The sequence below is a fragment of the Larimichthys crocea genome, chromosome XVII (assembly GCF_000972845.2).
Source record: "Larimichthys crocea isolate SSNF chromosome XVII, L_crocea_2.0, whole genome shotgun sequence".
Lineage (NCBI taxonomy): Eukaryota > Metazoa > Chordata > Actinopteri > Sciaenidae > Larimichthys > Larimichthys crocea.
In genome coordinates, this window is record NC_040027.1 from 14495242 (window position 1) to 14509208 (window position 13967).

The 13967-nt window shown below is 43.7% G+C and overlaps 1 protein-coding gene across 3 annotated transcripts; it reads right to left on the minus strand.

The window, feature by feature from the left end:
* Nucleotides 1-1131: 1131 nt before the first annotated feature.
* On the minus strand, nt 1132-12618 carry sap130a (Sin3A-associated protein a). Of its 3 annotated transcripts, none has more exons than XM_010739528.3 (21): nt 12477-12618; nt 11122-11249; nt 10769-11043; nt 9711-9875; nt 9498-9624; nt 9305-9420; nt 9088-9215; nt 8239-8389; nt 8057-8147; nt 7842-7946; nt 7571-7712; nt 6610-6725; nt 6207-6500; nt 5953-6124; nt 4963-5061; nt 4520-4881; nt 4188-4433; nt 3973-4098; nt 3782-3885; nt 3412-3525; nt 1132-3076 (listed from the first exon to the last, which is right to left on the minus strand). In XM_010739528.3, exons 2-21 carry the CDS (start codon nt 11231-11233, stop codon nt 2918-2920), a joined length of 3204 nt encoding a protein of 1067 aa, XP_010737830.2. In that variant the 5' UTR covers nt 11234-11249; nt 12477-12618; the 3' UTR covers nt 1132-2917. The 3 variants fall into 3 exon arrangements, with proteins under 3 accessions (XP_010737830.2, XP_019130923.1, XP_019130924.1); XM_019275378.2 differs by having other exon boundaries at nt 10769-11036; nt 11118-11249; XM_019275379.2 differs by lacking the exon at nt 9711-9875.
* Nucleotides 12619-13967: the final 1349 nt, after the last annotated feature.

Genomic DNA, 13967 nt, shown 5'->3' on the forward strand with positions numbered 1-13967 from the left:
CGTGTTAACGTGCACACGCTGTAATTCATGGCAATTATGTTGTAAAACAGCAGATATTTGATTATGAACTCATGAGAAAGGATTGGACTCGCTCTGGAGATGACTCTGGAGATTGGCTAAAACAGTTCACGTATAAGAGTCCACACTAGTTGCACCATCTGTAATAGTAATGATAAATCAGACTGAGCTATAAAGATACACTGACTAGAAGTAAAACATTAAAAAGTGTAGACTGGTTTAACATATCAACTGTACCAGTCAAAAGTTTGGACACACCTTCTCAATGATTTTTATTTTTAGCTTCCTGAGGAAGTTTTTAGAGCACCATCAGTTGTGTTGTTCAGAGTAAATAGCTCTATTGACTACACAGTAGTAATCCTTTTATGGCCACAAACTATTATTACTTCCTAAAACGTGGAAGGAAAATTTCAGGATCTCTCAAGTGTCATCAAGCGCAATCACAAAAACCATCAAAGCTGTGATGAAACTGGCTCTCACAAGGACTTCTCCATGAAAAGGAAGCCCAAGGTTTACCTCTGACAGTGCTCGAATTGCTGCATTGAAGAGGACCAGAACAAGAAGAGAAGTGTTTGGATTGAAGAAAAACAAAAGGAATGGACAGTGGACAGTGAATTAGACCAGTGGAAATCTGTTCGGAGTCAAATCATCAACAGATGGCATCTGCATGTGTGGTTCCCACCATGAAGTATAAAGGAAACTGTGTGTGATGGTTTTTACTGGTGACACTTAACATGTGCACCAACATAGATACCATAGCATTCTTTAGTGACGTGTTATCCCATCTAGTTTGTAAATAGTGGGACCAACATTTGTTTTTCCGAGGTCAGGACTGTATCACCAGCCTATGTAAGGAACATGGGATGAGTTGGACCACAGGAGGGAAGGAAAAGCAGCAAACAAGTTCTCAGGATATCTGGGAACTCCTTCAAGACTGTTGGAAAACCAACACAGGTGACGACTTCATAAAGATGACCGAGAGAATGCCAAGAGTGTGCGAAGCTGTCAAAGCAATAGGTGGAATAACCTAAAATATAGAACATATATTTTGCTTTGTTTACGACATAATTTCAAATTTTTAAAGGAAGAGCAACGTACAAACTTAGCAGTGTATAGGGTATTGTTTAAGTATCTTTACTATAATTACACAGACAAAAACAATGTACAATAGCTGGATGTTTCAGGCTCACTTCATCTCATAATGTCATTATCGTTACACTCTGCAAAATGAAGCGCCGCGCGTCACACAGCACAAAATGTTTCGAGTACAAAACTTGAAAAGAACTGGGTCAATGGAAAACCAAAAGCACATTTACAGTGATTTACATGAATTCAGTCCACCAGTATAATCACACAAGGACACTCACTCGCTGTCTTTCAAGCACTCTCTGAAACCGAAGGAAAATATTGTGTTTTTTTTAACACTATGACATCCATTTACTTTGGATTAAGTAGACGATTCATAGCAAGTTAACTTGGCATTATGCATTTGCAGTAATATGTTCCCACCTCCAGGTAACCATCTGTTGACTATTAATACTTTAAGAGCTTTTTTTTTTTTTTTTTAATTCAGTTTGCCACATTTTTTATATATGTATATATACCTCAAACCACATAAGTATTCTCTCATCTTTTATTAGATTACACCTCCATGTGGCTGAAAATAGGCAGCTGTTTACCCACACTAGATGAACACGTCTTGACTATTAAAATCCAGGTGCAGGATGTGTGGAGAAAAAGTGGAAGCGGTGAAGGTGACACTTTTCTCTGACTGATATTTTAAGAATGTTTCAACATCGTGTGAAACGGCGTTCACACGTCCCCGTCCATTTTATGTACACCGACAAAATGAAGGCACCGATTAATGAGAAGAGCACAACTGAGATTAGTCTGTATACACACAGCTCACTAAAGGTGAAATCCAACCGGGCACGACTTCCGTCACATAGCGGCCGTGACACTGTTCAGTCAGTTCTCCGTTTGACTTCAAACCCCACCAGGAGCGTTTCAGAAGCGTTTCGCTCGTCAGGCTTCATTAACTTGCTCAGATCTGGTAATTTTTTACTGAGTTTATGTGCTTCTAAATATGCTTGAGAAGCATAAAGCCTCTATTTATTTTGAAAATCGACCGGATTCTTTGCCGTTTCTGTGTCTGACTTCTGGCCACAGCTCAAGCTGCTCTGTGTAGATCGATGCTGGCAGCTTGCGACATCTCTCAAAAATAGATCAGACATGTATTCTCGGTGGAGAGCTGCTCCTGGGATGCTTCTGAAATGGACTGCGGCGCTCCTGTTGAGGTTTGAAACACTGACTGGATCGGCCGTGATTAGCTCCGGCGGCTGCGGCGCACAGGGAGTGCTCGCCGTGCCCGGTGAAATTTGTCCGTGAAGGACTTCTTTGAAATTATTTTGATTTAATTCGATAACTCTCAGGTGGTTCACCTTAACTGAAACACTTTCATCACTTAACATAGATTTACTGCACCTGCATTTAGTGCCAAATATCAAAGATACACAATGTGCCAGTTCAAACATCGTCTTAAAACAAGAGGCAGAAATTAAGTTAGTAAAAATGGTCTCTTCAAAAAATAAACCAAAAAAAAAAAAAAAAAAAAAAGGAGAGGGGGGAGATAGGACCGTCCAGTTAGCCACTCTTAATGCAGCCTACAATCCTCCACGCTCAATATGTGCGTTGGGTCTTGAATGAGAACCTATTCCTGATTCCTTAAAGGCGCCCCCGTCACTTCTCTCCGTCCGCTCTTAAGCAGATAGGGAGGCTGCGTGTGATTGTATGCAGCAAATCATAGCACCAAGTTCTGAGCAGCTGCTTCGCCCCCGTCAGAGAGGGGACAGCGGTGGTGGTGGTTGTCGACAGAGAAGGCCACCCCTCGCCCCCCCTCTTATGCCCGTTCTTTGCGCTTCAGTTTGGAGGACTTCTTGACAGCACCGTTCTTGTTGAGCAGCTTCAGCACTTTGTCCTTGTGGTCGAGCACTTTCATCATGGTGTCTCTGGCTTCAGTCACCTGGTCCATCACCAGCTTACAGCGCTGCATGTTACCCTGAGGACAAAAGGCATTAAATGATGTCAGCTGTGGAAAGCCAGTGATTTGAGAAGAGAGAGCAGATGAGGCTGCTTTACGGTTTGGAAGAAGTGTTTTTTGCGGTTTTGGCTTTTCATTTGAGAATATAATAATAATATAACTATTTACACAAATTTTCTGAAGGTGTTGTTAAACAGTTGTTTCGCTCTGTGAATACGATGAAGAACGCAGCAGCAGCAGCAAGGAGAGTGTTAAGCTTTGTTTTGTAAACATCTAAACGTGGATTTTTTAAAGTGAATTATCGAGTTTGGACCAATAAACAGTGTCTATGATGTTAAGTTAAAATACCGTACCTGTATAAGCTCATTGATTCGGTGAAGATCATCATCGGCTCCGGCTCTTTTCTTGGGAATCAGGCCCTCTTGAAGGGTGGAGAGGCGGCTGTACACATCGTGCTCCAAACTCGACTACAGATCAAGTAACAAACACACAGAATAAGAAAACAATGCAGAAGAGTATTTATTTAACCGATTTGTCTAACATAAACATCTAACATAAAAGGGCCAATGCGTGACTGTCCGTACTTTCAGCCACAAACCAAACTCAGCCTTTATCTAGTTCACTGAAAACTTTGAGAATACCAGATTTTTTTATGTATCAGTCATAGATTAAGAAGAAACTACAACACAGTTGTGTTTTGGCAGGTCTGGGGTCAGCACTCACCAACTGCCTGAGCTGTGCGGCACACAGGTGAATTTTCCAGCCTTGTGCTCTGCATGCCACTCCTCTCTGGTTGGCCATGTCCTGTAAGCTTCCCTTCTTCTCCTCTGTGAGCAAAGCAAAAGAAAAATGCCACCGTTGTTCATCTTCTGTGTGAAGACAAATATTTTGTATGCAAGCGAGAAGCTACTGACCTTTGACCCGGATGTCGCTGTATCTCTGGAAGTGGTGGTACGCAGCTTTCCAGGGGTTCCTGTAGTGCCGCAGAAGAGTGACAGGTGGTCGAGGTCTGACTGGTACATAGCGCACTCCTTCTTCATCTGTAAAGGTAAAAACAAGTGATGAACAAGTGGTGGTGCAGGACAGACACATTATAATCATCACTGCGACAGTGGATGACATCACATACCAACATATTCTCTTGGTGGAGATTCGCGCCTCTCGGCCCGGCCGGTGATGGGCCTGCCTGGGGCCTTCTCTTCATCTGTGCTGTTGGTTTCCACCATCTCGCTCTCCTCCGTTGATATAACATGCTGCTGCTTGCGGGGCTTCTTCCTCGGGGAGGCTCCTGGGATCATATCTCCAGTGGCAGGAGTGTTCAGGGTGGAGGCCTGGGTGGTGAGGGCCGGGGCTGATGACAAGTTGGCATTGGGGTCTGAGGAGAAAACATAAACACATTGTTTACTTCAGTTTGATGATTTTACGTTAATCAACTTCGCTGGTGACGGACGTGCTCCTCACCTGGCTGGGAGGTGTCCATGGCCTCAACCTCCTGCTTTATTTTCAGATCTGGGCAAGCGGAGCTGGCAGCACAGGCTGCCGTGCTACTGGCTGCAGGCTGAGTCGGGGAGGCCACGGTGTTGGCCATTGAAGCGGGAACAGGGGGAGTTACAGCCATGGCTGCTGGCAGGGCGGAGAGGACAGTGGAGGGCTGGGAGGGAGGTACGGGCCCCGGCGTAGCGAGCATGGTGGGGATGGCCTGGCCGAGGTGCTGGGCGTTTGAGGACACGGCCTGCTGATCTCCTCCCTGAGAGGGCAGCGCTTCCACTGTTGCCATGACGGGAGGGGCCACCGCCATGTGCACTTCAGCTTTGGGTTTCACACTGAGAGGAAACGAAAGCGTCAGGTTAAAGACTTATCATGAGAGGATGCGAGTGATGCAATCGATGTGACAGAGTGCTCACCCTGCAGGTCGGGGAGATCCTGCTCCTCTTACGCCACTCTCAAGTCGGCCACTGCCGGCTTCACTGGGCTGGGCGGGGATCAGGTTCTTGCGAACACAACTGAAACACAGACGCAGGACAGATTTGGTAAACAACAAACTTTATGTGAGGAGTGCCTCCATTTAAGACGTGGCTGAGATCCTGTAATTAGAGAAGCTTTGGTTCAAGATTGTAGAAAGGGGGAGACCAGTGCCGAGACATGCAAGTGATCTGGCATGTGGGATCGATAATATTAATCCTCAAACAGTGATAAGTGTATAAATGTTTACTCACATTTGTTTATTTACTTATTTTATTCTCTTATTTCGCTGTCTACGTTAGTTTCCTTACATGAGTCTTGCTTCTTAGCTACCAAGCCCATTGCAGTGTAAAGTATCCATCTAATTACTATAAAAAAAGTTTTTTAACGCAGCTATAAATAGAAAATTAAGATAGCCTTCATGAACCGTTGAGGATTGTATCAAACAACAACCTACAAAAAATATCCTTAAAAACTTGGTGTGGAAAACTGCGACTCAAACGTCTTGTTTAGAAAGTGTAATAAGTGTAAGAACACAACATCTGAAATGCAATTTGAGAATTCAGTCTAATTTTAGGACTGTGGATTGGTTTATAAATTAGGTCATGGTGAGGGTTACCACAGTGTGCAACAATTCAGGAAATAACCAAACTACTTGTACAAACAGATTTGTTCTTAAACGGCACATAGAGGTGAGGTGTGGTGTTGATTTACAGAGACATCACCTGCTGGATAATATTCACTCTGTCATCTGTCAAATCTCACAGACTCAGACAGGTATTAACTATCTGATTATCTTCAGATATCCGTGTGGTTGAAACAAACTATTTAAGATGTGTTTTGTGTAGTTAACACTTTCCTGAACAGGAAACATTAAAGAGGTTTAAGACATGAATGCAATGATATTCTTGCTTGACATCCGCTGTGCTCACCTTTCATTAGCGGGCTTCTTGCGGAGGATGCTGGGTCTCGGGGAGGAGACCAGGGTTGGAGCTCCTCCTACTCCTCCCTGGGTATGTGCCTGCACCATGGTGGGTACCGGCTGGGTGGTGCTGAATGTGCTGCTGATGGGGCTAGCTACAAAGCCATCAGCCAAAACAACACCTGAATAAGAAGAAAACAAAGAGCATTACAAACAGCTCACGACTCGGTGACACGCTCATCAACACCGTGTTGTTTTTATTACCAGGTTTAGCTTCAGACTGCGCTTGTTGCTGCTGCTGTTGAGTAACTATGGGTGTCTGCTGTATCCCTTGCGTGGTGATTGGTGCAGACGTGTGCAGCCCCTGCACTCCTATCGGCGCAGGCTGAATGCCCTGCGCAGTGATTGGCGCTGGCTGGATCCCTTGGGTGCTGATTTGTGCGGACGGGAGACCGATCCGATCCACTGCCATCAGGTGCATTTGGTTTAGATGGACAGTGGTCGCCACGCCTACTCCAGCTTGGGTGGGAAGTGCTGAACTCGGAGCTTGAGGAGTAACTTATTAAGGAGGGGAAATAAAGTTCAAATTAGATCTTTGTGCTATAAAAAGTTACATGTTTAACTCTCAGTGACTGACAGTAAAACAACACTGCTTAGCGGTGCTTACCGGGATACTGGCGGATGGTTGATACAGAGCTGCTGATGGGGGTGTAGGTGTGTGGCAGAGTGTATGACGAGGAGTACGCCGGCAGGAAATACTGGAACTGCACGGGCACGGAGGGCCTTAAACAGAAACACACCAAATTAATCCAACACTCATCATCAGTAAGCGTTCGTACTTTAACTGTTGATCACATTTCATTTCTTGTCATCAATACAAGATCATTTCCCTCATATCCTCCTTATCTATATAATGTATTTATGCAGACATCTGAATTACAAAACAACCTCTCCATCTGGTGGTTTCTGGGGATGGCTGGTTGAATTTTTATCCAGACTAAAATAACTCAACAACTACTGGCTGGATTGCCATGAAAGGTTCATGCAGACAGTCACGTCTCCCCTTCAGGATGAATTATAATAATCTTGATGATTTAGTGCCACCACCAGGTTAATTTGTGAAATCATACATTCACACCAAACATCAGCTGGGTCACTGTGAGCATGTTAGGACGCTGAAGTTCTCACAGAGACACTTGCGTGGCTGTAGACTCGTGTTTCTTGTGACAAATGAAAAACAGCTCATGACTGCTGGTTATTTACCTCGTCAGTATTTCCAGGTCAATGTGCCAACCTTGTTTGAGATGACTACATCTACTCTTAAGTACAACTCAGCTTGTTTTGTACCCACAGTGGCCCAGTTTCTGGGAAATATAAATCGAGGTCAAGTACGACAGAGATGTAACTCTCAGCTGTTTGTGGGAGGTAAAAGAAACAAATAGCTACTGTAAATACATTCATATCAGCTGTGTAAGCAGATTCCCCTCAGTTAATTATTACACTAGGCTTTATAAACAATTGACACAACTTGATAGCAGATGCCGGCCTCAGTTTCCTTATAACCTACAAAGTATTAATTTTATGGATATCGTCTCCCTTCATAGACGAGTCAGCCAACATGTATTCACCTGTTGTCACTTCTTGCCTCCATTGTAACAGGATTAGGAGACGACCGATGGCCTGGGATTGGGATGAGGTTGGTTCTCTCTCCGGGGTAGTCGGACTGCACGCGGGATGAAGAGTGGGCGATGGGCTGAGGGACCACTTTAGCTGTGAAACCACAGAGGAATGATTAAGAAAAATATTCATGAAAACACACTGGGAATTAATTGTGATTAAGACGACACCTCGTGCTTGTGAAGCACGCAACGGTGTCCTAACCAAAGACACAAAACTTACCAACAGGGATGGCAGAGGTGGTCACTGCTGTAGCATGAGAGGAGTGAGATGCCATTGTCATGGTGACAATAGTGTTATTGGTCATTTGGGTATGTGGGACAGTACCTTAACATGAAGAAGACAAGATTATCAATATTTGTGTCAGAATAACGGCACAATTTGCAGCTTTGTTTCTTTAATCAAACATTTTTTAATAAGCTTGTAGATACACATACCTATTGCCGTGGTTGATGGCACAGTGTTAGTGGCAACAATTGGTGCCACAGTTGCTGCAGCTACCGGCGTCACAGGACTAAAGATGGGTTTCTGTGGGAAACAAAAAAGAGAAATTATTTCAGGCACCAATTTAAAAGAGTATTCATTTTATCTTTCTAGGCAGCCGTCAAGAAGCAGTAACCTGTGTCATGGTGTGGGGAGGCTGAGGTTTTTGACCCCCGATTGCAGGGTGAGACGGCAGTGTGATCCGCGTGGCCGTGTCACGAGATGTCTGAGACCTCTGAATGCTCACGGTGGCCGAAGGCGGAGGGTGAATGGTCAGCCCAGAACGTCTGAAAGAAAAGAATAAATGACTGCATTAAATCAGGCACAGGCACACTAAATCCATCAAATGAGACAACACGAAACTAGAAGCCATAACCTGTGATAAAAGGTCACAAGTAGACACTCGTTTGTCTTAAGGCGTCTTCTTGCACTACAAAAAGAGCAACTGTGTCTGTGCTGAAACTATCTGCTGGGTCTTTAAATTCACACATATCTGGAACGATTAGAGGAGCAAAAAAAACAACAACAACAACAACAACAACAACACACAGCAGTTTAAGAAACGCAGCTTAACTTCCTCTGCAGCAAATCTCTCCATCATCCAGATGTGGACGTTACTTTAAGTTGCCATTATGTTAACAATTGTCCACCTGCCGGCAGCACACCTATGGATAACAACATTGCTGTTTATGCAAATCTAGGTTTGTGGGTGCCCTGCTGTGATTGGTCCCCGCTGAGGAGGTGTGGCCACCATTGCATCTGGGAAACCTGGAGGACCACAACTGGAGCAACACCTGCCCCGACCCTCCAATCCCCAATCTCCAATCTGAAGATCTACCTTTTTTTTAAAAAGTTCAATGTCTGATCAGCAAAAACTGATTTTACTTTCCTATAAAACACCTTTTCATCACATTAAATGGTGACTGCATTTTAGTACCTACACATACAGCATCTCCATCTATCTAAACTTAAGACTGCTACTTACCCATGTGCCATGTCTGCAGAGTGTGTGACTGTTGGGCTGATAACTGGGGACTGAGTCCTAGTTGCTGAAATGGGGGCCACCATAGTTGGAGGGACGGTTGTAGATGTTGTTGTTACAGAAGGTCGGGACTGTGGACAGAAAAGCATGCAACACTGTTAGACACAATGTTTCCAAACACAATGTCAACACGTCTTTAGGTGAAAGCACATCTGAGCACCTGAATAGTCTGGTGGATAATGTGCTGCACTGTGGGCTGGCCCGGGCCCGCACTTGCTCCGGTTGCTGGTCGCAGGACAGTTTTAGAGCTGGACATAACTGCTGCTGCAGCAGCTCCTGCAGGACACAAGACAGAGTGATCTAGACTCCTGTTTCCAAGACAAGCAAACATCAATCCTGGCATTCACACATACCTCGAGGTAAATGGGATGTGAAGGTCTGGGGAGGGACTGCAGGTGTCCCAATCTGCAGTGCAGGGGCACTGCCCCTAATAATCTGAATGTTCGCCTGCATCAGGTGGTGCAAGTTACCGGAGTGACCCTGAAACACAATGAAAGCAGATCTTTAGTACATCAACAAGACAGAACCAATAAAACACACGAACAAACAACAAACAGCACACTCACCTGCTGACCACTGATAGTAGCCACAGGAATAGATGGTGTCGTTGTACTGTTCTCTATAGTGACAGTGATGTGACCAGGCACCTTGGGGGGTATGGGGATATGCCCCTGATTGGAAGCTGGTGCTGGGGCAATAAGTCGACTCGGCATAGGTGACTTCAGGACAGCCTTATGAGAAGGCAAAAAAATAAAAAATAAAAAAATAAAAACAGATTTCTGGTTTTAGATGCATGATGTTAGACACCAGCAAACTGAAATATGAAATATCATGCTGCACTGAAACTCTCACATTTTTATGAAGTAACTGCAAGGTCAGTTTGCACATGGCCAGTGTCCTATTTAAGTTGCCAGTAAGATCTATTGGTGACAGTTATTAGGCAAAATCCAGTTTAAGCCCCATGGGAATAATTTGTTTCTGATTAGTTACTAATTTGGTAGAAGATGTATCCATCCATCTTATTATCCAGGTGTCAAATTAGAAACTAACTTCTCAGCACATCAACTTTTACAAATGTCACAATCTGCCTGATTTCAACAATAGAAAAGATGCTGCATGAGAAGATATTTTGTAAAAAATAATTTTAGTTGCAGGATTCATCCTTCCAAATAAAATGATTGTGATTATGGTTATAAGTTTTACATTTATTCCATTGTCCATCCTTTAATCTCAGAATTCAGCGTCTGATCAGGTGACACTAAACAAGCCCAAACAGAGTAAGCGTTGTGATATTAAGCACATTTTAAAATGAGGGCTGTCTGGAGGGCATGAGGGCGGGAAGAGAAAGACAAATTGTTCCATGTTGGATCCTTTAAAAACACAAGATTTTTCATATAAACTGTTGGTCTCTTATTAGCCCTGACTCATCTCAATAATTGGTCTTGCTGAGCTGTCAAACTTCAGCAACATGAGCCAGCACTTTCTGAGCGAATACATCAACCTTAGTCAGCGACAATTAATCGTTCACTAACCGCAGAGTGCGTTACATCTTTGCCAACTTGTGTTCAAGTTAGACGGCGTTCACTTCACACTGAAGATGGTAATATAATAACATAATCATCACCTTCATCTGCCCCTCGGTGAGGACTGCAGGCTGGCCCTGTGGGAGGTGCACAGAGGTGGCAGGGACAGTCACAGGTGTGCCAGGCTGGATGGGCACCGTCTGGGGAGTAACTTGCGGCTGACCGTGTGTCTGTACTTGTGGGTACGGTCTGACCACCATAGTGTCCTGCTTGTCATCTCTGAACGCCAAGGTTCCTGCACCGCCAGCAGGTGGATGATCCTGCTGGCCGTGGTCAGCATCACGGCTGCTGTCTGCATCCCCACCACCACTACCACCTAGAGAAAAACAGTTGGATGAAAGATTTGCCTTGCCACAAATGTGTCCTGCTGGTCATTTCAGTGACAATAACTCACCTGGCATATTTGACGGCTGAGTGACGGACACCAGGTTTCCAGCAGCAGAGATCTGAGCTGCTCCCCCGCTGGACACAGGCAGCCCGTGTCGGGGGAATTGCTGGGAGCTCATTTTAACTATTTATGACCTAGAACGGGGTTCAGATTATACATTAATACCAGCTTAGGGCACACTGAGTATTATAAAAACAAAATAGGATTATACTGGGGTGCAGATGTTTTAACTCGTATGGATAGTGTGTGTGTCCTGTCTTTTACAGGGGCAGGGAGAGACAATTATAAATTAGTAGTACAAAGACAGGAGAGACTCGGGGAGTACCATGTGGTTATGAATCATAATGCTCATTACTAAGCAGAAAACCAACTAAAGGAGTGTTATGATGTTATCTGTATCAGTGGGTAGGTGTCCGAGACAGCCCATTTAAAAAAAAAAGTATAAGAACCAAGTGTTAGAGCTCCTCGAGGAGCCTTTTCTCTGTAACAACTGTTAGAGCTCCTCGAGGAGCCTTTTCCCTGTAACAACTGTTAGAGCTCCTCGAGGAGCCTTTTCCCTGTGACAACTGTTAGAGCTCCTCGAGGAGCCTTTTCTCTGTAACAACTGTTAGAGCTCCTCGAGGAGCCTTTTCCCTGTGACCCCTTTCTGTGAGTTTCACTGTTAAACACTCCTTATTGCACAAGAATAATAAATTCAACTTAAACTTTGATACCTTGAAACCAGTCCTCCTTATTCAAGGGTTCTTTTTTTAAATTAATTCTCGTAACACTGAGGATATCATTAAGGCTCAGCGCCTGACAGTAGCTGCATTATATATAAAAACATCTACAACAACAACAACAAAAGCCAGTTTAACCCTCAAGAGGCGGCGCGGAGACATAAACAGGCTAATGCAACGTTAGCACTGCGGTATATTAAGGTTACCAACCAGCAAAGGGAGATGTTAACATTGAGCAACTGATGTTAATTAGAATAAATAACACTACTGATGAATGTATCAGTGGAAAAACAGGAATATATCGCTTGCGTGGACGCTTTGTTTAACGTTATACGAGCAATAACATATGCTGCTCGACAACAACTGTGTCGTTTCTGATCAAATATCAACTCCATGCAGACTTTTTTTTTAAAAAGTGACCAAACCCGGTCTCTGTTGGGTCAAATAAAGCTCGTTGTAGTCGCTGGTTTTTGTTCGTTAACCTTAAAACTACAAAAAAAAAAGCTACCTTGTTAGCAGGCTATCGTAGTTAGCATAGTAGGCTAACGTTTGAAACGTCGCCTGCTGTTTTAAATCCTGAACTTTCTACAAGACGCAGCGTGAAACAGACAAACGCGTTTAAAAGAGTGTGCGGCTGTTTACCGTATCGTGGAGTTTACAAGGCAGAGGTCGTTTTGTGGATTACAGTTTTTTCCATTCGTCTTTTCTCTTTTTTTTCTCTCCCCCTCTTCAACATGTAAGCCGGAAAAACGCTCAAGAACCTTCATCTGTTTTATTCCGCCAATCAGAGACGAGGATGCCAAAGCGCTGACCAATCAGAGTACAGCTACGGTTTTCACCGACCTATAAAACTGCTACAGGGGAGGCTCGAGAGGGATCACGTGGTCTCTGCTAGCATTTGAGCTAATCTGCTAGCACTGTCAGCTGGCTACAACTGAATGTGAACACTATTAAAACGATGTTATGCATCAATATAAAAATAATTCTCTATATTTGTATGCTTACTTTGGCCAGTGGTGGAATATTTCCTCTAAAACTTTACAGAAAGAAATACGTAAACACACTCATGATACGTTAAAATCCGATATAAATCGGTGTATTTGTACAATACTTCCTCTTAGTTTGGCTGTGTGTACTAGATTAAGTGAACTTTATACTCTCCGCTACTGCAGCGGCCGTGTTTGACAGTGTTTTAACGATTAAAACTTGACGAACAATAAAAGATAAAGTGTAACAAAGCTACATGCTAACGAAGTAGTTCTGCTAATGGCTTCGGCAATCTCCGTCAGTCACGTGACCGTCAGTTTGCCGGTCTCCCGCTTCACGAAGAAACCCGAGCTCTCTGATTGGCTCCTGCCAGTGAACGAGAATCCGAGCCCTCCTAGTGCAACAACGAGACCTCCCATTGAACACTAGAGGGCAGGAGCCACCTAAAAATATGTGTTTCCAGACTGTAAGATATATTTACATTTAGCATAGTAGGGGATTATTTCATTGAGATTTTCTACCATTAAATAAAAGATCTGAAATAATTTGGTGCTACACTGACTTCAGGTCAGTCTATGTCTATAGAGAAGGAGCACCTTCAGCCAGAAACTGCTGGCACCAAGATGCTCCACAGAGAGACACAAGAAGTCTTTCCTACCTGTGAGCATCAGTCTCTTCAACTCATCCCTCAAAATAACAGACTAGCCATTGAACTTGCTTGTGCAATACATAAGTGCAATCTTCCACACATGCATACTGCACTTTACATATTGTATAATTCACCGTTACTTGGCTTTTATGTTACTGTTACTGCTTTTTATTTAACTGTTATTTATAACTGTGTATATAGCGTTAAAGTTTTTTCTTGGGATTTTACTATCCAATCTCTATAATGTTCAAATGTGTTTGTTGCTATTACTGCTATCTAACTCACCATTTGGGAGCTGCTGTAACTAACACAACTTCCTTGCTGGGATTTATAAAGTATTTCTGATTCTGATCAAGCCGATAGAAATCGTGTATTTGTACAATACTTCCCTTAGTTTGGCGGTGTGTACTAGATTAAGTGAACTTTATACTCTCCGCTACGGCAGCGGCCGTGTTTGACAGGTGTTTTAACGATAAAACTTAACGGACAATAAAGGG

Bases quoted from the DNA above. Each gene is read 5' to 3' on its own strand.
- sap130a (XM_010739528.3), bottom strand. From the start codon at position 11,233: ATGAGCTCCCAGCAATTCCCCCGACACGGGCTGCCTGTGTCCAGCGGG. The intron at 8,390-9,087 runs GTAAGTAGCAGT...CTTTTCTTTCAG, and splicing joins TCTGCAGACATGGCACATGG to ACGTTCTGGGCTGACCATTC. The intron at 7,947-8,056 runs GTATGTGTATCT...CTTCATGTTAAG, and splicing joins GCCATCAACCACGGCAATAG to GTACTGTCCCACATACCCAA.